This window comes from Heteronotia binoei, chromosome 1, assembly GCF_032191835.1.
Source record: "Heteronotia binoei isolate CCM8104 ecotype False Entrance Well chromosome 1, APGP_CSIRO_Hbin_v1, whole genome shotgun sequence".
In the NCBI taxonomy this organism is placed as follows: Eukaryota; Metazoa; Chordata; class Lepidosauria; order Squamata; family Gekkonidae; genus Heteronotia; species Heteronotia binoei.
Genome location: NC_083223.1, coordinates 58,319,850 through 58,346,597, shown reverse-complemented (window position 1 = coordinate 58,346,597; position 26,748 = coordinate 58,319,850). Strand labels below are relative to the sequence as shown.

The 26,748-nt window shown below is 41.0% G+C and overlaps 1 protein-coding gene across 1 annotated transcript in view; it reads left to right on the top strand.

Moving 5' to 3' along the window:
- The window catches only part of CSMD1 (CUB and Sushi multiple domains 1), a 1,753,937-nt gene that overhangs the window by 1,672,908 nt on the left and 54,281 nt on the right, over positions 1-26,748 (top strand). The window contains exons 53-57 of the mRNA XM_060234944.1: positions 4,349-4,522; positions 8,410-8,583; positions 19,322-19,510; positions 20,264-20,437; positions 22,379-22,561. Coding sequence (XP_060090927.1) covers positions 4,349-4,522; positions 8,410-8,583; positions 19,322-19,510; positions 20,264-20,437; positions 22,379-22,561 — 894 coding nt within the window. The remainder of the gene's footprint in view (positions 1-4,348; positions 4,523-8,409; positions 8,584-19,321; positions 19,511-20,263; positions 20,438-22,378; positions 22,562-26,748) is intronic.

Genomic DNA, 26,748 nt, shown 5'->3' with positions numbered 1-26,748 from the left:
ACTCTGGTATTTCTTTAACACTCCAAGGAAAACCCCTCCCTTGCAGAGCTCATTAGGGGTTATCTTCCAAGCCTAACAGTCATGTGCTATGCAGGGAGGAGGCCCCCCTCTTTCCCTCAGTCCTTTCTTCACTGCTGCATTGTAAGGATGTGTTCTCTTCAGCTCTGGTTGTCATGAGTTTTCTCAAAGTTTTTTTTTTCTCCTTCCTGAGTACTCTCCCCTGTTTGGGAAATGTCACAGAAGGCTTTGTTTTAAAAATGAACCCAGTGGTACAAAAATGACCCATTCGGATGGTACCTTCTCTGCCTTTGCTGCTTGGGTGAGGCCCATAATACAGTCAAGATTTGCCTTCAATGTACCCCAAAAGCCCTCTCAGATTGAGCAGCACACTTATAGGCAAGTTTATGGGAGAAAGCGCTCTCCTGCTCTAATAGTTTGGCAGTGAAAACATCTGCCAAGGCAGAGCACAATCAATCCTGGCCTTTGAAATCACTGATTAGAACTGACCAACTTGCGAGCCTGCCATCAAGCATCCTGTTTCCAACAGTTTCAGGGACAGAACCGAAGCATCAGCTGAACTCTAGTTGTAAAAAGGAATAAAAAGAGCTGTTATCATGCTGTTGATTTTTGGTCTGATCTCATCTCACTTTATTTGCCCATTGATTGATTACTTGAGGAAAATTTGCAAAATTGGAACCTGTTGTGCTTTAATCCATTGGGCACAAGCTGCTTGCCATCTCCATGTTTTAAAAGAAACATGGCTACTAGAGTAAAAGGGACTGTATAGTTCTATTTCCATGGGGTTTTGTTATCTATATAGTCACAGATTTGTGGAGTTCAGGTATATATGCAAACCATATGCATCAACATCTTATCATTAAGGATGATCATGCTTTTTGCTAACAGTAAGCAACAAACCAATAAAAGATTTAATATCCTCCAACCATGTACCTGTCTCCGTTTTTAGATCTAATGTTGTTTCATGGATCATGGTCTACAACAAAATCAAGTTCTTAGGTTTTAACTGACAAGAGCTTCAGATTGTCATGTTTGCTGTTGGACTTTATCCAGGAAAATAAATAATGGGCTGAGCCACTAATACTAGTCCAATGCAAAAGGAATGATGTGAATTAGGCAATTGGACAGTTTTACATCTGACATGAGAGAAAGAGAAAACCTGAGCTGAGAAGCCCATGTTGACTCTGTCTTTAAGGGATTTCAGCAAAAAGTGCTAGACGTGATCCAGAAAAGTGTGCTTCTGAATGAATTAACTCTGTCACAAATATGGCAGTTTGGAAAATCAGTGCTAATGAAGCTGCAGCCATTAGTATTCACACAGTGGTTCCCTTAAAAAGCATAAGTAATGTCAGTTTAAATGCTCATTCACAATTTGAACTTCACAAATCAGTAACCTGTCATTACCATAAGCATGTTATGACTAAGAGGCTAGATTTTTCAGTCTGCCTTCATTGCACCCTCTGCTTTTCTACTAACACTTTCTGTCCAGAAATTAATAGCAATTGTCACTCATTTTAACTCAAATGTGTAGATTACAAAGTGGTTGTTTGGTTTTCAGAGATGAATAGTCTAGTGAGGGAAAAACTGTGAGGACAATTAGAATTCCATATCTGCTGTGAACAATAGTTAATATATTCCCGGCTATACATATGCACTCCTAAGAAATGTATTGGCACATAAACAACTACACAATCCTTCTCCTAGAACATTTCTATTGCACAAGAAGTAGTGGGTATTTCTGCCAATTCCTTTACTGCTGTAGATCTCACTTGCTGTACTTTCTGGAGGACTCAGTGGGCGCTGCAGTAGGAAGGGAAAATAAGAAAGGATCTACATTGTGTGAGTGTGTTGTCAAATTGCTGTCAAGTGGCTTCCGACTTATATGAATATATGAAGCTGCCTTATACTGAATCAGATTTTTGGTCCATCAAAGTCAGTATTGTCTTCTCAGACTGGCAGCGGCTCTCCAGGGTCTCAAGCTGAGGTTTTTCACGCCTATTTGCCTGGACCCTTTTTGGAGATGCCAGGGATTGAACCTGGGACCTTTTGCTTCCCAAGCAGATGCTCTACCACTGAGCCACTGTCCCTCCCCTTCTAATAATAATAATAATAATAATAATAACAACAACAACTTTTTATTTATATCCCGCCCTCCCTGCCAAGGCAGGCTCAGGGCGGCTTATGTTGACCCTATGAATTAATTACTTCCAAAACATCCTACTGTTAACAGCCTTGTTAAGACTGAGAGATATGACTTCTTTGATTGAGTCATCTATCTCATGTTGAGTCTTCCTCTTTTCCTACTGCCTTCAACTTTTCCTAGCATTTTTGTCTTTTTCAGTGATTCTTATCTTATAATGTGATCATTATATGTTATCATAGTATGAGAGCCTCAGTTTGGTCCTTTTAGGTTTCTAGGGAGAGTTCAGTCTCTCCCTCATAAGACCTCAGAAATTAGTACAAGTGCCTAATATAGATTAATTTGAAATGTGATGTTGGAAGAGAGTTTTATGGATACCATGGACTGCCAAAAAAGACAAATAGATCAAACAAAGCCTGAACTCTTCCTAGAAGCTAAAAATGACCACACTCAAACTATCATACTTTCATGACAATTTGAGAAGAGGAGAATCACTGGATAATACAGTAATGCTAGGAAAAATCGAAGGCAGTAGGAACAGAGGAATACCCAACTTGTTATGGATTGACTCAAGGAAGCCACGGCTCTAAATCTGCAAGATCTGATCAATGCTGTTCACGATAGGATGTGTTGGAGGTCATTAATTCATAGGATCACCATATGTTGGAAGTGACTTGATGGCATTTAACACCCACACATGCACATGGAAAAATGAGTATTCTCCACCAATTATATATAGACTCTTTGAAAAGTTCTCTGTGTGGTTGTGGCTTAAATATTGCACAACTTAAAGTAATTGTACTGACTAGGGATGGGCACAAACTGGGAAAACAGAGGTTCATCCTGGTTTGTAGTTCATGGGGTCACAAGAACCATGAACTGTAACGAACCCCCCTGTTTACTGAACTGGTTTGTTTTGTGAGGTTTGTGATGCATTGCGGGGGCACCCCAAGTCCAGCAGAATGGAAAGGGGGGAACTGAGATCTTCTGTCCCTCCTTTCTGATGGAAGCAGCTTCCAGAGGCCAGCAGAATGGAAGGTGGGGGAAGATCCCTCTTCTCAGGAGATCTTTCCTCCCTCCTTTCTTCTGGTGGCAGCTCCCTGAGGCAGCAGAATGGAAAGGTGAGAAGATCTGACAAAAGCCATTTAAAGGAACATTCCCTTTACATAGTAAAGCCACACCACACACAAGTGAAGTCCAAGCGGTGAGTTTACCCAGCCTTGAACCAATTCAGCATTTTATTTTATTTTTTAGTTCCTGAAAGCACAGGTTGTTGGAATGGACTAATAGCCTCTTTAATGCACTTAGGGTCTAATTTAGCTTGATTGAGACAATTCGTATATTTAGTATTTTATTGCCTTGTTTCTTCAAATCTTGGGCTGTTTTGGTGCTGCATTTAACCAAGTTCAAAATGACAGGAAATCATTAAATCTACTTAGTGATGTGCTCTGTAAGTGAGATGAATTGCATGGAGCATGCACAAGGCTGTTAAGTTTTCAATCAGATAGAAATAATAATGTCATATTCAAGTGAGCGCTTCTCAGCCAGCCTGAGATCTCCTATACCTTAGTGAGCTAGCTTCGCTGTGGATATTGCTTTTTTACTTTCTTATTTTCATATCTGCAGGAATCAACAATTCAATATAGGAGTATCTGTATTTGGACTAGGTGAAAAGTATGAACAAATGTATCATGTTTCTGTATCTAGCTACATATGATTGATAGAACATCAGCATCGACATTTCTTTCATGTATATACATCATCTAAATACCACCCCTCCAGTCTGTGTTGGTGAAAGGAGAAGCTTGGGCAGGCTTCATACTGTCTCAAAAATAAAGACCCTCTTAGTCACAAATATAACAAATATACATATTTCTATCAGTTAATTCATGTGTAACTAAGAGCATCTTTATAGTTACAGAAAAAAATGTTTTTATCTGGTCCTAAATTAAGAGCAATCAAGCCAGTGATTTTAATAAATTAAAAGGTGTATGTTGATTGAAGGAAGGTTAGTAGATTAGGAATTAAAGGATCAATGGCTCTTTTTTCATCCTAGCAGATATAGCTCATGGGTCAATGATAGTTTAAGGCAATATTTTAATATAATATTCTTATTGAAAATAAATGAAATATGTATGTTTAAAAGAATTTTCATACATGCGTCTGCTAGATTGTTTTATTTTATTCTAGCTGGACATTGTGGTTCTCCAGATCCAATAGTAAATGGCCACATTAGCGGAGATGGCTTCAGTTATCGTGACACTGTGGTGTACCAGTGTAACCCTGGCTTTCGACTTGTTGGCACATCTGTTCGAATATGCTTGCAAGATCACAAGTGGTCTGGACAAACGCCAGTTTGTGTTGGTAAGTAACACATTTTCTATGTTTGTTTTTTCTTCCCTAAGCAATAAGCAGTTCAGTGCAAAAATAGCCCAGAGATCAACTACTCACCTCTGCTGACTGAGTGAGCAGGAAAGTAAAGTTCATGCTCGCTCTTTCCCCTGCTTGCCATCACATTCTGACCCAACTGGCTCAGTGATAAGCAGTACCCAGCAGCAGGTATGACAGAGTGCAAAATGACTTTCCAAGAAGTCATAAAGATAGTTAAGCCATGTTCATATACTCCATTAGATTTATACTATCTACAGCACATTGCTTTGCAAGGTTAATCCATTCTCAGTCCTTTGATTTCAGCGGCCTTAGACTGGAGTAACTCTGCATAGGATTGCATTGCTATTAATCTAGACCTAGTGGGTGTACTTGTTAACGACAAGAGCAACAGGCAAGAAATACTCACATTTTGTTTCAGCTCACTCATAGACTCTCTAGGCAACCTTTTCCTCAGTCTGTAATGGGGAGATAACAATACTAACCTACCTGAAATGTTAATTATATGGGTTACTGACATGTGAAGTACACAAAGTGGTTTGAGAAGTGTGCAAAGTTCTTGTAAGGAAAAATGCTAAATAAATCCATCTCATGCTTTCTACAGATTAAAATGTAATTGCTCAAATCTCAGTTATTGCTATTCATACTAATTCTAATTAGATTAGGTCATCATACCACCAGAATAATGTTTAGTGAGGACATTTCATATTATAATGTATTTTACTAGTCCCTATTTCATATACTAATGAACTTTATTTTGTAATTTAAAAAAAATGTTATAATGCATAAATAGAATCACAATTTAATGGGCATGGATCCAGAAAATATTGAGCAGAGTTTTGCTCATGGAAAAGATCTTTTGTCTCCCTCCTTTTCAATTATGGCCTTGGAGAGCCATAGCAAAAGCATAGGATAAAGAATTGGAAGTTGCAGAAACCTGTGAAATCTTGAGCCCTCTGATTCATGAGATGTGCCTTCTGCTTACCCAGAGGTGACTTTGGATCTGATCTTTGGCATCTAAAATCATGAGGGTTTTTTTTTTTAAAAAAAAAAATCCTGAATCAATATATTTGCTAAATCTGAGCAAGTCATATTCTATGAGCAAGCTAGGACAACAGAATATTAGACCTGTTAATAGTATGTGATTTCTTTTTGTATTGAATGATTCAGTGTTCCTTTGGTTTTTCCACGTGAACATGCACTGTTCTATTTTCCTCCTTTCTCCTTAACATAAGGAAATCTTTTGTTTGTCAGTATTTAGTAATTCTTTTCTCTTACAATTTAGTTTTAGTGCTCCTGAGATGAACATTACAAGGGAGTTAATTAATTAGCAGCTGCCATAATCTTGTTTGTAGTAAAATGACTAATTTATGTTTGGGCCCAATTTCAGTGGAATAAATGAATATATAGACTTTTAAAATAAATAAAGTAACCCTGTAATTATTTTAAATATTATGTGGTGTTCAAGGTCCAATTACCACTCAAACTGGATGTATTTGCACCACTGCTTCTTTTTCACTCCAGAAGGTTTGGAGTGGTATCTGAAATAAGAGGAAAACCCTTTTGTGTATGTGATGGATTTTCAAATGGCTAATCCATTTACTTGTTAAATAATCACAGGTATTTTGTACACAATTGTTAAATTGATAAATAGATAGATTTATCTAGAACATTCCAAGGCAAAGTGCATCCTTGCATCCCACTGCAATGAAGATTCCATTCTTCAGACCTAAAATGGTCTATCTGTATTCAGTTTTATTTCTTACTCTCTGTCTTTCTTTCATTTTAACATTAATCACATTTACCAATGCCCCCAATTAAAATGTAACCAAATCTAGTGAATTATTTTTATCACATTGGCATCAGTGCTGTTTACTCAGTAGCCATGAGTGAAAGCATCTTGTGATTTGAGCATCTTGATATCACAAGCAGTGTGAAACTATCACAGTGGGGTTCCTGTATAATGGTATCTCAGGAAAAGTGGGACAAAAGAATATTATAGTTTCCCATTGGCCTCTACTTGAAATGCAACAGTTGCAGACTGTTGATCTGTGGAGGGGCTGGCAACATGTGACAACAATAATGATGATTTGGTAGGAGTAGACACGGAGGCTGAGACCTTTTGTTTCTGGATGGCATCACAAAAACAGCATCTGTCAAGAGTAATGAGGGGTGTAAACAGGAGCTGACTGACTAGAATATGCATTTGCTGAAAAGAACAATAATCTAAACAAAAGTGTCCTTCACTATCACAATTTTCACAGACAACTTCAGTTTTACATTGTAACAACATACCATTTGTAATCTCTTCTGACAGCTCACTGGAATTGTAGGATTCATGGTGAAGAGAGCGACCTGTAATACATCATCAAACAAATCCAGACCTCCCAGGGGGGTGGGTTTCTCTTAGGCTATTAATTACAATAACTAAAGATAGGACGTTCAGATTCAATATGACTCTGATTAGTGGTTGCCATTACAAACTATCATATTATCCAGCTTATGAGCTTCCACTTCTGGAGAGACAATGTTGTACTAGATGGATGAGTCCAGCACATTTTCAAAACATTGCATAAAGGTATTTTTGATGATTACCTATGATACCATCAACAATATTTCTCTTTATTATATATAAAAACTGTTCATAATCTCTGGTAGTTTTTCTTAAGCAGTCATTATTGCATTGAATAGCTGCCCATTTTGTTTTGTCTTAAAAGACTAGGGACTTCACATCCACATTTTCATTTTATATTGTTTTATATGCTTTTGATACCTGGAACTGCAGAAACAAAGGCAGAGGTGTCAGGTACTTTAAAAACCTCAGAACAAAAAAGAAGTTTTGCACTTGGCTTGCGGAGGGGGTAGGGTGCAGAGTGTCACAAATTATGCAGGGTTGTTATAGGTAAGTATTTCTGTGTTCTATCCAGTACTTAGTACAGTGCTGACATTAAATAAATACTAAATGGCAAGTATTTTGGTTATGAGTAAAATTTGTTTTGTTTGTTTGCAGACTGTGTTTATCTCTCAGTAGATGCATCTTTTGCTTTGATACAAGCCAGTTCACAGGTGGTTCTAAAACATTTGAATTGGGAATGCATGGTACCACTGTTTACATAGAATTGCACTAACTAGCATTTTTTCAAAAAATGGAGCAAACAGCCATGATGCCCTCAATGGCAGCATTATATGATGTTGTTGCTGCTACTGTGAAAATTGTACAGCACCTCTGTGGAGATTCCTATATGTACCAACAGTGGTGCCAAACATTTGGAGCTGCTGCCTGTTTGTACCAACAGTGGTGCCAAACAGAACAGCTTTGATGGTTGAATTAGCAATAGGTAATAGGGGGAAAGCCCTCATCTATCAGCTACCAATAATCCATCAGTACTGATAGAAATAACATGATCATGTTGTCAAAAAATGTAAGGGTAAGTGATCCTTTACACATTTTATAGAGTGAACATAATGTTTAGTCTGGTCCCACAAGAACTCTATTGAATGAAATCTCCAATTCATTTTAAAATTAAACTCCCAGACATTTTTTTTTAATGCATTGCTCTCTTGAACTACTGGGTGTAGTGTAGTAACCAAGTTTCCACTGTACATGTCAGATTTCCCATTCCCTTCAGTCAGCAGTTCCATGAACATTCCATTGAGTTTGTATGCTAACTCCTCCTTTGAAGAAGATATTGCATGTGACCTCACATCTACATCTCTGTCCCTAGCTAACTGCTAGATTAGAGCTCGTAGGTTTTTATTAGTGTTGTTTTCTACATGGGCTGTAAGCACTAATGAAAAAATAAAATAAAATGAGGTGGATTCCTGCCATAGGTTTATAGCCTGATTGTATTTTTTTGCCACAGCAATCACATGTGGCCATCCTGGAAATCCTGTTAATGGAGTCACAAATGGCAGTGAGTTCAATCTGAATGATGTTGTCAACTTCACCTGCAATACTGGATATTTACTTCAAGGGGCCTCCAGAGCACAGTGTCGCAGCAATGGACAGTGGAGTAGTTCTTTACCTACTTGCCAAGGTAAGAAAAAGAATACTATAAAGCAGCTTTGATCAAAAGGGACTCTTTCTAGTATTCTGATCATGGACTGGTAATAAACTATTTGATTTGGGACTCTTTCTACCATCCTTTTATATAGATCTGGAACTTTAAGAATTGGATGCATTTCTCTTGAATAAATGTCAAAAGCAGGTCATTGTTTTGTCTTTTTAAAACTTTGTTTTTCTAGCTAGCCATTACATTGCTAAAGAACAGGTAAATAGTTAATTGTAAGGATGAACAAATATCCTCTCCCTCTTCCTTTTTTCTTTTTTGTATGCTGTCATTGGGAGCCTTTTGTTGTTGTCTTTTCCGTTCATTTATTTCCATTATTTCATTGTTACATCATTTTAATGCTACTGCTATTCTATTTTCATGTCATTTTAATGATACGTTTGGATGCAATTAATGCAAAAATAACATTGAAAAATACATTCATTTTATGGGCCAAAGGAGGTGTGAATAAGCAGAAAGTGATACAAAAATAAAGGCTCATAGGTTTTGTTTTACAGGAGAGAGAGAGAGCAAAATTAAAATGGAGATTTTTCACATCAAACAAGCGGGAATGAGATATTTGATAGTTGTTACTATTTAACTGTGTCTGAGCCACAATTGACCTGCTGCTGTAATATGTTATAGGTTGCAGGCAGGTATGTATTTATTTACAAAATTTATATTTCCTCTTTCTGCCTTCATCAGTGATACACAGGTGGCTAACAGATTAAAAACATCACAATAAAAATATGTTTTTATAATGTTTGATATGCCTTCTAGATAAGATAAAACATAATAAGTATCATAAAATTATATCTATTTGTTAAAAATTGCAGCTTCTGGTATAGTGTAGGCAATATTAAGTATAATGGGCACAAGCAGGGGTGGAATTCTAGCAGGAGCTCCTTTGCATATTAGGCCACACACCCCTGATGTATTCAATCCTCCAAGAGCTTACAAAAAAGAGCCTTGTAAGCTCTTGGAGGATTGGCTACGTCAAGGGTGTTTGGCCTAATGTGTAAAGGAGCTCCAGCTAGAATTCCACCCCTGGGCACAAGGTAACTTGAACTATTAGCAATGCTTTACTTTTATTTATTTATATCCTGCCTTTCTCCCCAGTTGAGACCTAAAGTAGCTTACATTGTTTTTCTATCCTCCATTTTGTCCTCAGCAACCCTGTGAGGTAGGTTAAGTTGAGAGTGTGTGACTAACCCAAGGTTACCCAACAAGCTTCCATGGCAGAGTGGAGTTTTAGACTTGGATTTTCCAGATCCTAGTCCAACACTTTGACTAGTATGAACCATCAGTATCTACCTTTTCCTAATAGATTCATATGGGTGGTCATGTTGGTTTGAGGCAATAACCACTGGACTCAAACTTTTGACCCTTATGCCTCATGGAAAGGACAATCACTTCTTCAAGAAACTCTGTAAGCCATTTTCTTGTGTGATCAAACAAGATGGTTCCTGAATAGCAAGTGGTAAATGGAGCTCATTGAGCTCATTCAGGAATGGAAGAGAGAAAATGTGCTTAGAAGTTCACCATTGTGCTTCCTGTTTATAGAAATCAAATATCTCCAAGTCAGTCTTAGGACTTTTACGATAGGGCCAGTGTGAAACAGTTTTTCAAGGCCTGAAAATATGTTTGTTTATTTGTTTGGAAAATTAAAATACTCACAAGAGCTGCACAACATAAAGACAATCAAATGCTCAGAGTGCTGCACAAAATGCTCAAAGTGCTGCACAATAGGGATGTGCATTCGGTTCGGCCGAACCGTATTTACAGCCGAATCAGCACTGATTCGGCTCCATACGGAATAGGCTGAAGCCGATTCCCATAGGCGCCCATTATACGGGAGCTGAATAAGGCTTGCCGCATACTTACGAATAGCTATTTGTAAGTATGCGGCTGTCAATTCTAAAGGCAGCAAATTAGCTTCTGCAGCTTCAAAGGAGCTGCTTGCCTAATTTCGCACCTTTAGTGGCCTCTTCCCGCCCCTCCCTGGGATCAGGGAGGGGGGGGAGGAAGAGGAGCCCCAGCAGCCAATCCAAAGCATGCATTTGCAAAATGCATTGCAAATGCATGCTTTGAAGGGCTTTTTAAGGAGTCTTCCTTCCTGGCTTCTGCTGCCTGCAGCTCTCTCACTCAGCCTTACCCCTGGACTAGAGAAGACAAGGTAAGACACTCTTGGGGTTCTTGTTTTTATTTATTGTTGGTAAAAGGACTTTTTTTAAGACTTAGAGTCCCTTTACTTATCCAGATTTGGGTGGTGGTGGGGTAGCTTATTTGGGGGTTTCTGCTTGGGGAGGGTTTTTTTTGCCAATTTGCCCATATCTTAATTTAGTGAGAGGACTTTTAAAAGTGCAGTGTCCTTTTACTTCTCCTGATTTGGGTGGCTTGGATCTCTTGGGGTTAGGGTGAAGTGTTTCTTTGGGGAGGGGTTTGCAAAGTTCCTGTATTGTTAAAAGTTAATTTTTTACTGTTTTAAAAGTATTCAGTGTTTGATTTGTTGCTGCTGTTACTCTTTTCTTTGGGTTCTTGGGGGGGGGGTGCTGTTTGGCCTAATTTCCATTGTTTAAAAGGCCACTTTTGTCCCCCTTTTCCTGGTCTGGTTTTAAGGGGGGGGGTGTTGTTGACTTATTTGGCCTGAGCTTTCTTGTTGGTGAAAAGGCCACTTTTTTAACACTTGGCCTTTTGTGATTCTGCTGGTTTTGTTTTGGTTTTTTTAAATTGCCTCTGGTTGGTGTGGGGGTTGGTGAGGGTGTGTGTGGGCTGGGTCACTTTCTTGTTTTTATAGAGTAGATTGTGTGTTCTGTGGCAGGGAAGCTGGCACCTGGGTGAGAGACCCAGAACCAGCAGGTTTGTTGTGGTTGGCCAGGTCTCCCCGTGTTGTTTGGGGCAGGGCTGGAGAGCTGGCATCTGTAGATTGTGTGTTCTGTGGCAGGAAAGCTGGCACCTGGGTGAGAGACCCAGAACCAGCAGGTTTGTTGTGGTTGGCCAGGTCTCCCCGTGTTGTTTGGAGCAGGGCTGGAGAGCTGGCATCTGTAGATTGTGTGTTCTGTGGCAGGGAAGCTGGCACCTGGGTGAGAGACCCAGAACCAGCAGGTTTGTTGTGGTTGGCCAGGTCTCCCCGTGTTGTTTGGGGCAGGGCTGGAGAGCTGGCATCTGGGTTTGCTGCAGCCAGGTCTGCAGAGCAGACCTTGAGCAGATTGTGTTTTGTGTGGCAGTGACGTTGCAACTGGGTTTTATATTGCTTCCAGGCCTGCCCTGCAGGGTTCATAGAGTAGATAGAGGGATGTAGTGCATTTGGGTCCTATAGAGATTCTCTGATGTGGTTAGGTTTGGCTTTGGGTGCCCCAGGAATTGGACCCCCTGGTCCAATTTTTTTTGGCCTTGTGGATTTTGTGTGGGACAGTGCCCTGAAGCTGCACAGCAGTTTGGGGGGCTCTCCTCAAAACCCCCTGCTCCCCAAGAGCCACTTTTCCCACGACAATTACAGTGAGGAAGTGGCTAATTGGGCTTTCCCCATCATTGTTAGCAATGGGCCTTTTGGAGAGCCCAAAGACAGGGACCCCCTGGCCCAATCATTTTGGGACTTGGGGGGGTTGGAGGGGAAAGTCCCCTGCAGGTCCCCTGCAAATTTGGGGGCTCTCCCTCAAACCCCCTGCCCCCCAGTAGCCTCTAATTATGCCCTATGTTGCCATTGATTTCAATGGCCCATAGGGTATAATGATGGAATAGGGGCACCCTCTTTGGGTGCCCCTGGAATGGGATCCCCTGGCCCAATCTTTTTGGGACTTGGGGGGCTTGGAGGGGAGAGTCCCCTGCAGGTCCCCTGCAAATTTGGGGGCTCTATCTCAAACCCCCTCCCCTCCATGCGGCTTCAAACATACCCTATTTGCCATTGATTTCAATGGCCCATAGGGTATAATAGGGCCGTATATTCGGTAATAGCCGTGCATCTACCGTATATGCGGCTATTCCAAATGCGGTATTCAGGAGTATACGGGGATTCCGAATTTTTCTCCCCCGTATACTTCCGAATCCGTGTTAATCCGAATTTTTTTTTTTGCACATCCCTACTGTACAACATAAAGACAATCAAATCATACAAACAACAGCATGAGAATTATCAATCATAAATAATCCACAAAAAGCCACAAGCATTCAGTAGCATAAAACAGGCTTCAGGCTAGAAGCACACCCAGGCCTGGCAACATCAGAAAGATAGGCAGCAAGCAAACCTAAAGTGAGAGGACTTTCCAAAAGCAAGTTGCCACTGCTGAAAAAGCCCATCACTTCTTCAGGTGGGATCACAGAGAGCAGGGATTCTTTATATCTTAATTTGGATATCACTTCTGCTGACTACACTTCCTACTTTAGGTCATGTTAAGGTTGCCAATTCTGAGTTGAAAATTTCTGGAGATTTGGGGGAGGAGCCTGGGAGGACAGAGTTTGGGAAAGGGAAGACACTCAGCAGGGATGTGATATAGAGTCTACCGTCCAAAGCTGCCATTTTCTCCAGAGAACTGATCCTTGTATTCTGGAGAACAGCTGTGATCCTGAGAGAACTCCAGGTCCCACCTAGAGGCTAGCAGCCCTACTTCCTGTACTTTTTGTATAAGGACTTTTATGAACTTAATGTTATTTTCTTTCTCTGAGTGACCAATTTTAGGGTAAAATTACATTATAATACAAAGAGTTGACCTTTCTAGACACAGTATTAAGTCTAAAATAATCAAATTCAGAGATCTAGATCAAAGTAATACATTGCAAATTTAATACTGGTAATCTCGGGTAATATGTAAAGTAAGTAGCATTTAATGCAACTCACCTCATGTTCTGCCACTATCATGATGCTTATTGCTCCTCATCTATCAGTGTTAGTCAGTGATATATACTTTAGGATGATGCAAAGCACAGGTCAGGTTGAACTACATATTATAGAGAGCATGTGGAGAACTCAGCCCAGGAATTCAGGAATTGGTAGTGTCATGTTTTCATAATCTATAGTTTGATCTTCATGGGCTTTTTAATGCTGAGGTACCTCAACAAAGATATTTTAATGTAATACTAACTTTTAATATAAGTTGATAACATTATAAGTACATGATTTGGAAGTATATGGAAACAAGAGTTGTATAATACTTTGATCTCATAATGCTAGAACTTGTGGGAAGCACACTGTGACTTTGATTGGCCTAGATTCAGAACAGACAAAAGAGAGTATTCTTAACAACATGCCTATTAAACCAATGGAATTAGCTTCCACAAGATATGGTGATGGCCACTGCCTTTGATAGCTTTATAGGGGGATTATACAAATTCATAATGAATATGCCTACCAATACCTCTTAGCCACCATAGCTAAATGAGAACAATTTCTGAGAATCACCTGCTGCTTTCATAGCGTAGAAGATCTGGAAAAGTTATGTGGCTCACCACTGAAATATTTTCTTCTTCTACATAAACTTTTTTTCTAATCTTGGGGGGGGGGGAGGAGGAATGTCTTACATTCTATCCATCCCACTTTCCTCTTAGTATGATATAAGATCAGCAGAGAATAATAAAGTTTCACCAAACATCAAAACAAACCACAGTGCTAAACTTTCATCTAAGCAGTTTTCCACACATGCAGTGTCAGTAATGTACTTCTCAATGAACATTTACATTTTGTCTGGAAACAGCATGAAGGACTATTTTTAACACTTAGTCCTCAAGGGTTTGAATCTGCTCCAAGTGAGTTTCTAGTGTCATTGCCTTTCTTCCTTTCTCAACATACTAAAATCAAAATGCCAGAATTTATTTTCCATGTTATCTTTGACAGCTGTCATGGGGGAAAGCAGTCTCCTTCTACTTATGCCTTGATTTGCAACTGGATACCTAGAGTGAAGGGCAGTCATGGGAATCAGCTAGTTTACATCTATATTCCAACCAACTTAAAGTTTCTTAGTTTTACCAATACCCTAAAACTGTACATTTAACAAAAAGGGGTATTTTAAATCATAGTTGGGCGTTTCCAATGTGTGCATCAGTTGCGCTATAATTCTTGATGCGGTGCAACAAACTGCTTCTCTCTCCATGTTCTGGAAAAGAAAAAAAAGAAATAGCAGGCATACTATCTGCTGTAGAAGGACTCTTCTCTTCAATACAATACAATCTGAAGATGTGAGCAAGATAAATAGTCTCGCAATCTGCTCTTGACTGGAGCTCTGTATTATATGGAATTAAAATGTAATGGATAAATCTATATTTAATAAGTAATTGATAGTAAGATAAACAGGGCTTCATTTGGAAGGATGTGCCTCACGTTGTCATTGCAGATGGTAAATTTAGGAGTAGGATTGCTATACAGCAGTATAGCCAAATCCAGGCAGTCTGATTTGTATGTTATGACAATCATTCTCTTAATTTTTGCATCGTTGACCCTTTGGATGTATGTCTGCTCCTATCAACTACCACATAAAGTTGTGGAATGATCAAATCAAGCATCTCTTTTAGGTGACCATTTCACCATACCCTCCACCCCAGGGCCAATCAATGTGATAAAGTGGGAACCACAAAAGGTCCATGCCTGTTGCCAGCACTTAAGTGATGGGCAAAGAAGAGAAAGGGAAAGAGGAGGAAGCTTTTCTCTTTTTTGGATATGTAGTCTGAACCAGAGAAGGATTTAGAACTCTAGTGCTCAATTTTGTATGGAAAGTAAGCTTTACAAAACTTGACCAAGTTTATATTTCCAAGCTGAGAAATAAAAAAGTAGACCATAATCTGTATTCCTGAGTTGTGGAAATGTGGACTTGTGAAGGAAAGGGTGGTAAAAGAATGCTCAGATGAAGAATCAAGAGATTGGTGATAGACAGATCCTCTTATTGATGAACTTGTAATTTTCCAATTAAAATTTACAACAGCATAGTACAGACTTCATTAATAAAATAATTTTCTAATATCCAAAGCAGAAATTGTGAAACCAAAACCTTTTACTCAGCTGCAAACTCTAGCTTAAGTTTCAAACAGGCTCAAAGTTCTCTGAATGAGAGTTTTATTCACCAATTTTTCAAGACATAACAAATGAGTTGATTAAGTAAGCCCATATGTCAGGGACAGACTAGTCATTTAACTTACAGGGAAATTTCCCAGTGGGCCACTAGACTAGAAGGCCATTGGTAGCCATAAGCAGAACCAAGTCACAGCAAGTCTGCCAGTTGTGAACAGGGGCCACTTGACCAGACTCCTCACTGGCAATAGTAATAGGTGTCAACTCACTAACTGTCTCCTCCTGCACTACTGTCAGTTTGCAGGAAAAGCTAACACCTGTTGTTTGCACATAGGAGTGTCAGGTTTCCCACCATGGTGTGCAACCTCCCACTCCCTAGCTCTGGCCCCATCACTGCTCTATATTATGACAGGAGCAAAAATGGAGGACAGCCTTCCATGGCACCATTTCCAGTTGGGAATCTGAAAGTGACATAACTGTGTGCATAACATTATTGGCACTCCCCCAATCTCAGTGATTTTTACCATAGAGATCAGGGGAAATCCTGGAGTATCATAAACATGATGACAGCTGGAAGTGACATTGGAGCTTCTTGCAGTGTGTTTTTGCCAGTCTCTAATCCCACCCACCCCCCAGTGCTCCCACCATTGTATGGAGCTAGACTGGCAATCTTATTGGTGCCATTGAGCTGAATAGCCTCTGCAACACTAGCTTGTAACCAAACAGGGACTGCTCAACTTAGCTTCCTGTGGGGCCATTTTCATCTCCCAGTATGCTGCTGCCCTCTTTACAGTGTTATGGAACTCGGTGTCACTACCAAGTACACCCTAAATATTACATGTGCCTTTCCTGCCATCAATAGTGGGGAATTAACACATTGTGTATAAGATTACACATACATGTCCTGGTTTTCTACACAAATGCTACTGATATACGAATGGAAAGACTATATCAGACCGATAAATGTTCTTTATATTCTGGATATGCTATTTTGCCAGAAAATAGACTGCTTCTGTTGTCCTCTTTTTTACCTCAGTAATTCAGTTCAGACTGCTTCTGAGTAGATGTAGTGCAGCAAATCATTTTGAAACACAATGGCCTTTGCTAACTCTAATATTTCCTCTTCATCTGGAGAGAGCATGTTAAATGTAGTCATTACCTCAAAATTCAAACAGATTTTTTTTAAAAAAATTTATAGCTGTACTCTGTACTGATTTTAAATGTAACAGAAAACATACGGTTGTGACAAGTCATTACTGCAATTGTAAATCTAATATCCTTGCTGAACAAACTCTTCGTTATAAAAGAGCTCTGGGAAGAACATTCTATTTTATGTAATGGAGCAATTTTGTAGCTTATTTCTAGTAATAATATTTTTCAGCCTTTATAAGTCTATGCATGGCTAAAAATAAATTCTCAGTGAAAACCAAGGAAGTGATCAGAATAAGATGGTATATGAGGTGAATTGGGGCCCAAGAATGTGGTCTTATGAATGCTGTTTGTACTGCATGTAAAACAATAGTGGCAAGCATCAAAAGGAATGGTGTGAATGTGTTTGTTAGTATTAACTAGTCTGTATGCAAAACCAAAGGAGGGCAGAGGATATGCTAAATTGATTTCGGTATAAACTCCAGTTAAGGTAGCCTTTTAGCTGTAAGAAGATTGGGATTTTTTTTCCTTTATGAATTTGAAAGATGTAGCATACAGTTAAGCAAGCCTGTTTAAGACAGATGTACATGACAGCCTTAATTACTTGTGGAAACTAATGAAGCTCTTCTTGATGGTGTCTCAGATGAATGTGAATCCCACAGCCAAGCTACAAGTGCAAGAAGATGAAGCAGGTTGGGCACTTGGGAAGAAGTTTTGTTTTGTTTTTTAATGGCAACCCAGTAGTGGTTTTAACAGAACTGCTTTTCTGTATTGTTCACTTAGGCTGCTAACAGACTGGCACTTTAGGGCAACTAAGAGATGCCTCAGAAATCAACTAGAAACATCCTTCCAAACACAAACATCTGCTGCCCATCCCCATTCCGTACTCAGCCCATCATCTGGCATTCTGAGAGCAGCTTAAAAAGCTACCACTTTTGAAGTGGTAGCAATTTTTTTAGCTACATGCCAGTCACCTCCTGGGCGTCTGGAAGCAGAAGGACACAAGCAAGGTGCCTTGGCAGTGTGAAACCACCAAGTTGCCCCAAGCCTCATCTGGCTTTTTTTTTTTTTTTTTACAAAAGACTGTTCAGAGCGCTTGTACACATACGCGTGCATGCACATGAACAGTAAAAATGTATGGGGGAAAAAACCAAACTGAGCAATGGGAATGCTGTGCAACAGCCGTCTGATCATGCCTGTGTCGCCCCGTGGACATGTGGGGGAGCATGTGGAGGCTTTGGGATGGCTCCTTTTAAGCAGGTCCAATTTGGAATACCTCCAATTCACCCCACAATGCCTGTCTGTTATCAGCCACTGTGACTAAAAAAGTAAACGCTAAAAAAAAAAAGGCTTGGATTTTTTCTGTAGACAGGGAGAATTATGAAACAAACCTCAGGTCAGCATTCCCTTTCTAGGCTTGCCAGCTCCCGGGTCTATAGCAGATAGTTACATTTAGCAACTCCCTTGAGTAAAGCAATTTACCATTGTCCCAGTGAGATCACAAAAGTTTGGGCTTGCAAACTGTTTATTTTGACTGCTTTGTGAGTTTGTGTGTTCACTTTCATTACGTGGAAGCGCAGCTGCTTAGGGAACCCTTTGAAGGCACAAAAGAGGATGAGGAAATGAAGACTGTATTTGGAGAACTGCACTGCTGTATTTTTATTTATTTGTTTTAGGGAATGGGGAAGTCTCCCAGCTCCACCCCAAAAATGTTCAGGTATTTCCTGAGTTCAACCTGGCAACCCTATCCCTTTTTGTGTTCTTGTTGACACAGATCTGAGCAGACCTTCCAAGATTTTAATCCTGTTTTTTAAAGACAGGTCACTAAATAAACATTGCATTTCCTTCTTCCCTCCATATTTTCTTTGGTTGTCATTGATAATTTTTTATGTTCTGCTATGTATTTCTAGGTGATCCACAGTGCAAGGAGATATGTGGTTTTGGCTGGTATTGTAGTATCCTTGATATAAAACTTTTAAACATATGAGATGTTTACTTTAGGAGATTTCCAAGTAGACATGTAGACACATGGAGTTTCTGGGTCCATCTAGAGACTTTCCAGTCCTCAAATAATATTTAGTGCAATAATGTACTCTTCAGTTTTATTAACATGAATGGTCCTTATGTATGTCTAAGTACTGAGCTGGAATGTGGTTGTTAGAAGCAAACCACATTTTTTTAAAAAAAGTTTCTACTGCTTCTCATGTCTTCTTATCATCCATTTCTCACTCATACCTCTATATGAATGCTCATGTTCTCCCAATTTCTGTTACTTGCATTTCCCTCACTCAACCCCTCCACAATTCTACATACCTCTGTCATGACACTTCTTCTTAATCTTAAAGAAAGAAAGGAAAGGAAAGGTCCCCTGTGCAAGGACCAGTCATTTCCGACTGGAAAAACTTACCTTAAAACATAGTAGCAGTTAGTTGAAAAGCTTCAGTGGCTGGTGTCATTGTATAACTGCAACTATTGGAGCATAGACAGCTACCATTAATTAATGGTTGTGGTCTTTAGTGTTCAGTAAATTCAAACTGGTAAGGATATAAATGTTCAATAATGAGTTTTGTCTTTGACTTACAGTTGTGAACTGCACAGATCCAGGTTTTGTAGAAAATGCTGTTCGTCATGGGCAACAGAATTTCCCTGAATCTTTCAAATATGGAGTCGGCGTAGTGTACCACTGCAAGAAAGGATTTTATCTTCTAGGGTCTTCTGCACTGACCTGCAAGGCTACTGGTTTGTGGGACAGATCACTACCAAAATGTTTGCGTAAGTATTCAACAAGTGGTAGTATTAGCCAGAATACCAGTTAATGTGGAATAATATATTTTGTTATTCCATATTACGATATTTCAAGTGATCGTGGTTTTTGGTAATAGAAAAAAATTAAAATCAAGGAACTATCAAAAAGCACTATTCCTCCTGGCACAGACTGGCCACAATAGTGCCCTCCCTCTTTTTAGGCTATGCACTAAAGTGTGTGGACACAATACTGCAGTGCCCCACCCATCAACCTCCCACTTCATTGTGCCCTCCTTCTCAAAGATAGGGTTCTAAATGTGAATTTATTCAAGCTGAAATCTGATCTGTTTTGTAAGATTTAGATTTTTATAGACCTTTATTTAGTTTGCACAGGGAAAATTTTACTTTGTTCAGATGGCTTTGCGAAAGTCAACTGTATCAAGGCAGAAAAGGCCAAACTGCATTCTGGCATCCTGATAAACCTTCGAATCTTTGCCTGAATTAAGTGGGAATGAGAATCTGTTCATCCTTTGGGCTACCATCTGAAGTGTCTTAAAAATGCATAGTTAGAAGCAAGTTTTCTATATAATTTGTATGCTTTTCTCTCAATTTAATCATTCAAGATTAATCATTCAAGATTTTAAATGAAGTGAACAGAATTCAACAATACTGTTGTGTGTTGTTGAACATAAAATTGACTTCCTATTTCCTTCATATGTTGTTTTAGAAACAGAAAATTGTTATGAAGTGAATCCCTTTTCTCCCTCTCCTTCTACATAGCAATCTCTTGTGGACATCCTGGAGTTCCAGCAAATGCAATTCTGTCAGGAGACAAATTTACATATGAATCTGCAGTTCGATACTCCTGCACAGGAAGTCGAACTCTCATAGGAAACTCAAGTAGAACATGCCAAGAAGACAGCCGCTGGAGTGGAACTCTGCCTCACTGCTCAGGTAACTGTGTAAGGCACTGACCTCAGAATGGAGCTGATTTAAAGTGTTCCTGTCTAACCGTAACATGTCATATTTTCAGCTTTCACTTACACAATTTGATTAACCATTAGTTGTGTTTAGTACGGTGTAAGGAAAAGCCCCCTTATAGAACATCGTGATTACCAGCTTGGTTGCCAGAGCACCTGGAGAAGTGACTCGCACACGTCTGGCCAGTGAGTGTGAGTAAACCTATCCAGGAACATAAGGGACTTATGCAGTACTAGCAGCCATAATGCTACAAAAGCACCGGTACAAAAGTGCCTACCAGGAGAACGGAAGGATTCCCTTTGTTCGGTATACCAGCCAGGGAGCGGAAGAGACTGCGCCACCAGGAGCTACCAAGGCAAACGGTTATGAAGTTCTGACCATGGAATCCACCGTGGAGGGCCAACACCACGCAGCCACCTTCCTACCAGGCTTGACTCCATTCCATCAAAGCGGACAGCTCACGTACACAGCAGATGTCACCTTTGGCCCAGAAGCAACCTACCCACCCCAGGAGTGGTTAATTGTCCAACAGCCACTTTCTTTGTTTAACGGAACTCTAGACAAAGACTGGTGCCCAGGAGAAGACAGAAGAAGAGGAAGACCATCTTCTGCCAGAGCCAAGGTCCTTTGTACAACCTGAGTGTTACCTAGGCCACAATTTGACTCTCTATTGTCACCCTTTCAGATAAGTTCTCTAATCTTGAGTGTTCCCCACCCAGTAGTCACTTCTATTCTTCTTTCCAACTGTCACTTTGGAGCCGCCCCCTGGTCCGTTTCCATCTGAAAGTTCACTCAGGTATCCAGGATCCAGGCAAGTCCATTGGTCAAGAGCAAGCACCCAATTAGGTGTCACCAATGCACTTTCTATTGGTTGTCGCAGTAGTCCAGCCCTTATGGTCACTGCGAAACCTCCCCTTTTAGTGAGGTCACGCACCAGCTGATCACCTTTCTCCTCCCTCATACCTCCCATCCCCTAAGGGCTCAAGAGAGTCCTTATAATCTGTGGACTAGCTACCCACAGGTGTGATTCTAGCAGTATCCCAACTTCCGCTGCATAGATCCATCCCCGATTCCTGATCAGTTTTGGGTCCCTTCTCCCACTTCCTCACTTGTCACCATTGGAGCCTTCCTTGAAGACTACGATAGGTAAATATCACCCTGTTTGTCTACCCATGTGTCCTCTATCTATCTATCTATCTATCTATCTATCTATCTATCTATCTATCTATCTATCTATCTATCTATCTATCTATCTATCTATCTATCTATCTATCTATCTATCTATCTATCTATCGATGTTTCCTAGGACTGAATGTGTGTTTTGATGAGTATTTTATCTTGTATGGAAGCCTATATTTTTCTTAATAAATTTTAATTGATTTTACTTAATTAGAGTCCCAATATTCTTACGCATTACTTTTCTGGATGGTTAACTTGTATACACAGGTAAAAGATCCTGGGTGAGCCAGGTGCCCACCTGACTAATTCTCCAACCTCATTTTGAGGGAACTTTGGCTTACAATGGTGCTGCATTTTCTACCACTTGGTGGTTTAATATTTCCTTAGATTGAGATGGGTCATCTGTGATCCATATGTTATCTGTTTGTTCCTGAAACCATGAGATCACCCATATGGCTTAGCAGCCAAAAATCAAAAAGAGAACTCAGCAGTGGCATAGGATGTTCCTGTTATACATGAATATGGGAATCTTAAGAAAAGCACACTTGCTAGATTCACACAAGTCATTAATATTCTAAATGGAGGTTTATGTGTTTTTCAAATGGAGATACAGCTGTGCTGATTCTGGTACGCATACCTTCTGAGGACCTGGATTCTTAAGCCAAATGACATTTCAGTGTAGTGGTGCCTGAGAAGATCTTTGTAGTTATTGCTGGAATTCTTTTTGTTTCACAGGAAATAACCCAGGATTTTGTGATGATCCTGGAGTACCATCTCATGGGACTAGACTTGGAGATGAGTTCAAGATAAAAAGTCTACTGCGTTTTTCCTGTGAAATGGGTTATCAGCTGAGAGGTTCTCCAGAAAGAACATGTCTCCTTAATGGGTCATGGTCTGGTTTGCAACCCGTGTGTGAAGGTTAGTATTTATTTATTTATCAGATTTATATCCCGCCCTCCCCCGACAGGCTCAGGGCGGCTAACAACAGTTTAACAACATTAGCAATTTACAAACATATTAAAATTAGATATATAAAAACATTTCCATACATATTAAAAATCAGAGATGACAAGCTTCTGATTTCCATTATATTAATTCAGTAAAATTGTCGATGCTGAACGTAATAGCCACTTCCCCCAAACCATTAAAGGCGAGTTTGAAAAGTTCGGTATTACAGGCCCTGTGGAACTGTGACAGGTCCCGCAGGGCCCTGATGTTTTCAGGGAGGGCATTCCACAAAGTGGGGGCTATTACCAAGTGTGCTCTGGCTCTAGTGCTTGTCAATCAAGCTTCTTTCGGTCCAGGGATCTTTAGGAGATTTTGAGACCCTGAACATAGTGCTCTCTGGGGTATGTATGGGGAAAGGTGGTCCCAAAGGTAGACAGGTCCCAGGCCATATAGGGCTTTAAAAGTTATAACCAGCACTTTGAAGCGAATCCAGAACCAATGTAACACTTTCAGCAGAGGTTGAATGTGCTCCCGTACAGGTAGCTCCATTAACAACCTGGCTGCTGCATTTTGCACCAGTTGCAGCCTCCTAAGTTGAGTCAAGAGCAGCCCCATGTAGAGGGCATTACAGTAGTCTATTCTTGAGGTGACTGTTGCATGGATCACTGTTGCCAAGTCATCGTGCTCCAGGTATGGAACCAACTACCTTATCCGCCTAAGATGGTAGAATGCAGATTTGGCAGTGGCTGCTACCTGGGCCTCCATTGTCAGCGAAGGCTCCAGGAGCACCCCCAAGCTCTTGACCCTCAACGCTGGCGCTAATAGCATCCCATCAAAGGCCAGCAAGGGGATTTCCCTACCCAGACCACTGTGACTCAGGCACAGGACCTCTGTCTTCGCTAGGTTCAATTTCAGTAGACTCTGCCTGAGCCATTTCCCTACAACCTGCAATGCCAGGTCCAGATCTTCCAGGACGCAGCTGGACTGGCCTCCCAACAATAGATAGAGCTGGGTGTCATATGCATACTGGTGACAACCCAGCCCGTATCTCCAGACAGTCTGGGCAAGGGGGCACATGTAGATGTTAAACAGCATCAGGGACAGGACTGCCCCCTGAGGGACCCCACGTACAAGCGGATGCCTCTGGGACAGCTGCTCCTGTATAGCCACCCTTTGTTCCCGAGCTTGGAGAAAGGAGGTAAGCCATTGAAGGGCAGACCCCTGAATTCCCACATCAGCAAGGTGGCGGGACAGAAGCTGGTGGTCGACTGTGTCAAACACAGCTGACAGGTCTAACAACAATAGCACTGCCAAACTGCCCCAATCCAGATGTCTCGAGAGATCATCCGTGCGGGCGACCAGTACCGTCTCCATCCCATGGCCTGGCCGGAAGCCAGACTGAAATGGGTCTAAGACGGAAGCATCATCCAAGAATCTCTGTAACTGTACTGCCACTGCCCTCTCAATGACTTTACCCAGAAAGGGCAAGTTTGACACTGGCCAAGTCATATAACTTTAGTTCCAGAAATGCAACACTTGATGCTTTTAGTCCAGTAAAGCACTTTGAATACATTTTAAAATGCACTGAAACTTGCATAGTTCAAAACTTGTTTCTTAGTCTGGCTTAATTTTTGTTGGATCATGCTCAGTGAGGTAAATGAATGAAGGATTTATGTTTGCTGGCTTGTAAGACTGATAGGAATGAGTTTGTCTTCTAAGCTGCAACCATTAAGCCTGGCAAAAATAAAGCACAATCAATGGTCTCACTTTTTTTTTCCAAGATTGGTTTCTTCCAAAGCTGCTTAGAGACTGGATGTGACTGCAGGCTGCCAGTTATTCATCCATGGTTCACTGAAAAGTTTCTGGTCTTCTTTAAGTTAACAGACAATATAAAGAGAGTATTTGCCTTAAGACATCTAAGCCAGAATCATAGAAAGGCAGGATGTGTAACACATTAGGAGTCCAGTTTAAAGTTGGATTCACTTTTTATCCTTCATCCCCTTTTCTTTTCCCTATCAAAAAGCTCCAGACAGACTGTGAAAAAATGCATTTTTTCTTTGGAGGTTTGAAATGAACAAAACCTTCACTCTGAGTTTTTAAAGTCCCCCCCCCCACCCCAGGCAGAGAACAGGCAGGAAAGTGGAAGTCAGTTCAATTGCTTTCCAGACTTACCTCAGTCCACCTTCATGCAAATGCTAATAGGTCTAGACAATGGATAGTCAAGTCCCCCCTTTTAGGAAGGGAACAGAGATTTGGAGGAACTAGATATTAGAAAGGCTTCAGGAAGGAAAATTTTGACAGCTTCAGGAAAAGCTTCTTTGACTGGCCTGACCAGGTCAGCGGTTGGGGAAAACAGAGGTGATAAAACTCAGGGGAGTTAGGAAAGCTCTATTTCTTTGAGTGCTGACTCCGTCAGAGCAGACAGAACTCTTGTCTGAGGTCTGAAGAAGGTAGCCATTGCCCATGTGTAGGCCTAGAAGAGCTGGAGAAAACTTCAGAATAATGGCATTCTGTAGAGATCTGATAGAGCATATATACAGAGAGAGGCAGAGGAGTTGTGTTATACCAATTTCTTTTGAATCCCTTGCTCAGTCTGGTGCTGTGCTAAAAGTACGCTTGTGAACATTTTCTTTTAAAAAAATCGTTATCACTTTTGATGCTGGTAATAGTTCTCTGTACCACATAGACCTCCACCATCTTGAACATCCTATTTTAAAAGGAGTGCCAGGGGAAAGTTAGGCAGTTGAAAGTGGCTGTTCCTCCAAGAGTGCACAAGGCAATAAACTGTGTCTGTTTGACCAAGTGCTGGGCAGCAGAAGACTCAGAGGCAAGACCTCAGAACTTGGAAGGGAAGCTGGGAGCCCTAACTAGGGTTGCCAGGTCCAATTCAAGAAATATCTGGGGACTTTGGGGGTGGAGTCCATCAGAGCATCAGGAGACATTGAGGTGGAGCCAAGAGCAAGGTTGTAACAAATGCATTCGAACTCCAAAGGGTGTTCTGGCCATCACATTTAAAGGGACTGCACACCTTTTAAATGCCTTCCCTTCATTGTAAATAATGAAGGATAGGATCACCTTCTTTTGGGGCTCATAGAACTGGACCCCCTGGTCCAATCCTTTTGAAACTTGGAGGGTGTTTTGAGGAGAGGCATCAGATGCTATAAAAGAAAAGAAAGGCTTCTCCAGGTATTGGGAAAACCTTGGGGAGCTTTGTGAAATAGGGCCTGCAGGCCAGAGCAGGACTATTCTGCCGCACATGCCATGTGCATAGATGGTTATGAAATTCTGTTGTTTACATGTATTGTTATCATCTGTTTTCTTTCCTACCAATAATCTGTTGCATGTCTTCCTTCTCACTAGTAAAACATTTCACCATTCTTTCACATGTAGAATTCATATTAGGGTGACCATAATGTCTGAAGGCCAGCCAGGGACACCTTGGGGGGGAAGGGGGGAGGCAGGGGCGTGCGCGCTCTGCGCGCGCGCCGCCGGAAACAGGAAGTCACGTCACTTCCGGTGATGTCATGCCACCGCCGGAAACAGGAAGTGACACCACTTCCTGTGACATCATTTCCCTGCGTCACCTGCCGGAAATGGGAAGTGACATCACTTCCTGTGACATCACTTCCCCCAAATGACATCATTTCCCCCAAATGCCACTGCCAGAAACAGGAAGTGACTTCACAGCACTTCCTGTGACGTCCCCAAAAATCCCCCAAATATCACCGCCGGAAACAATTTTGTTCTCAAATCCTGTATATACTTCATCAGTATATGGGATAAGGCACTTTCTCAACTGTGCTGCATAATGCAGCCTATTTATTTTGTCCTGTTTGCTCTGTTGGCTCTATCTGCGCCACCTTCATCACTTTCGGGGTGTGGATCCCCCAGTGGGGTGGTCTCCCGACTCCCTCCACCGGCTGTTTCTGATAGCCCTGCACCCTCTTTCATTTGATATGTGTCCCGTGCGGGTGCCACCCTCCCGCCGGGAGATGCCGCAAAATGAGCCCCCTTGAGGCTTATGGCGGCAGGGCTCGGGGGAAGCGAGCTAGACTGCTGTTCTTTTGAGGGGTTATAGAGTGTTTCGAGCCCGTCCCTGTGGCATCGGTCCCATCTTTGTGGGACCCAGGGGGCCGGCGCAGCGGCCCACCGAAGCA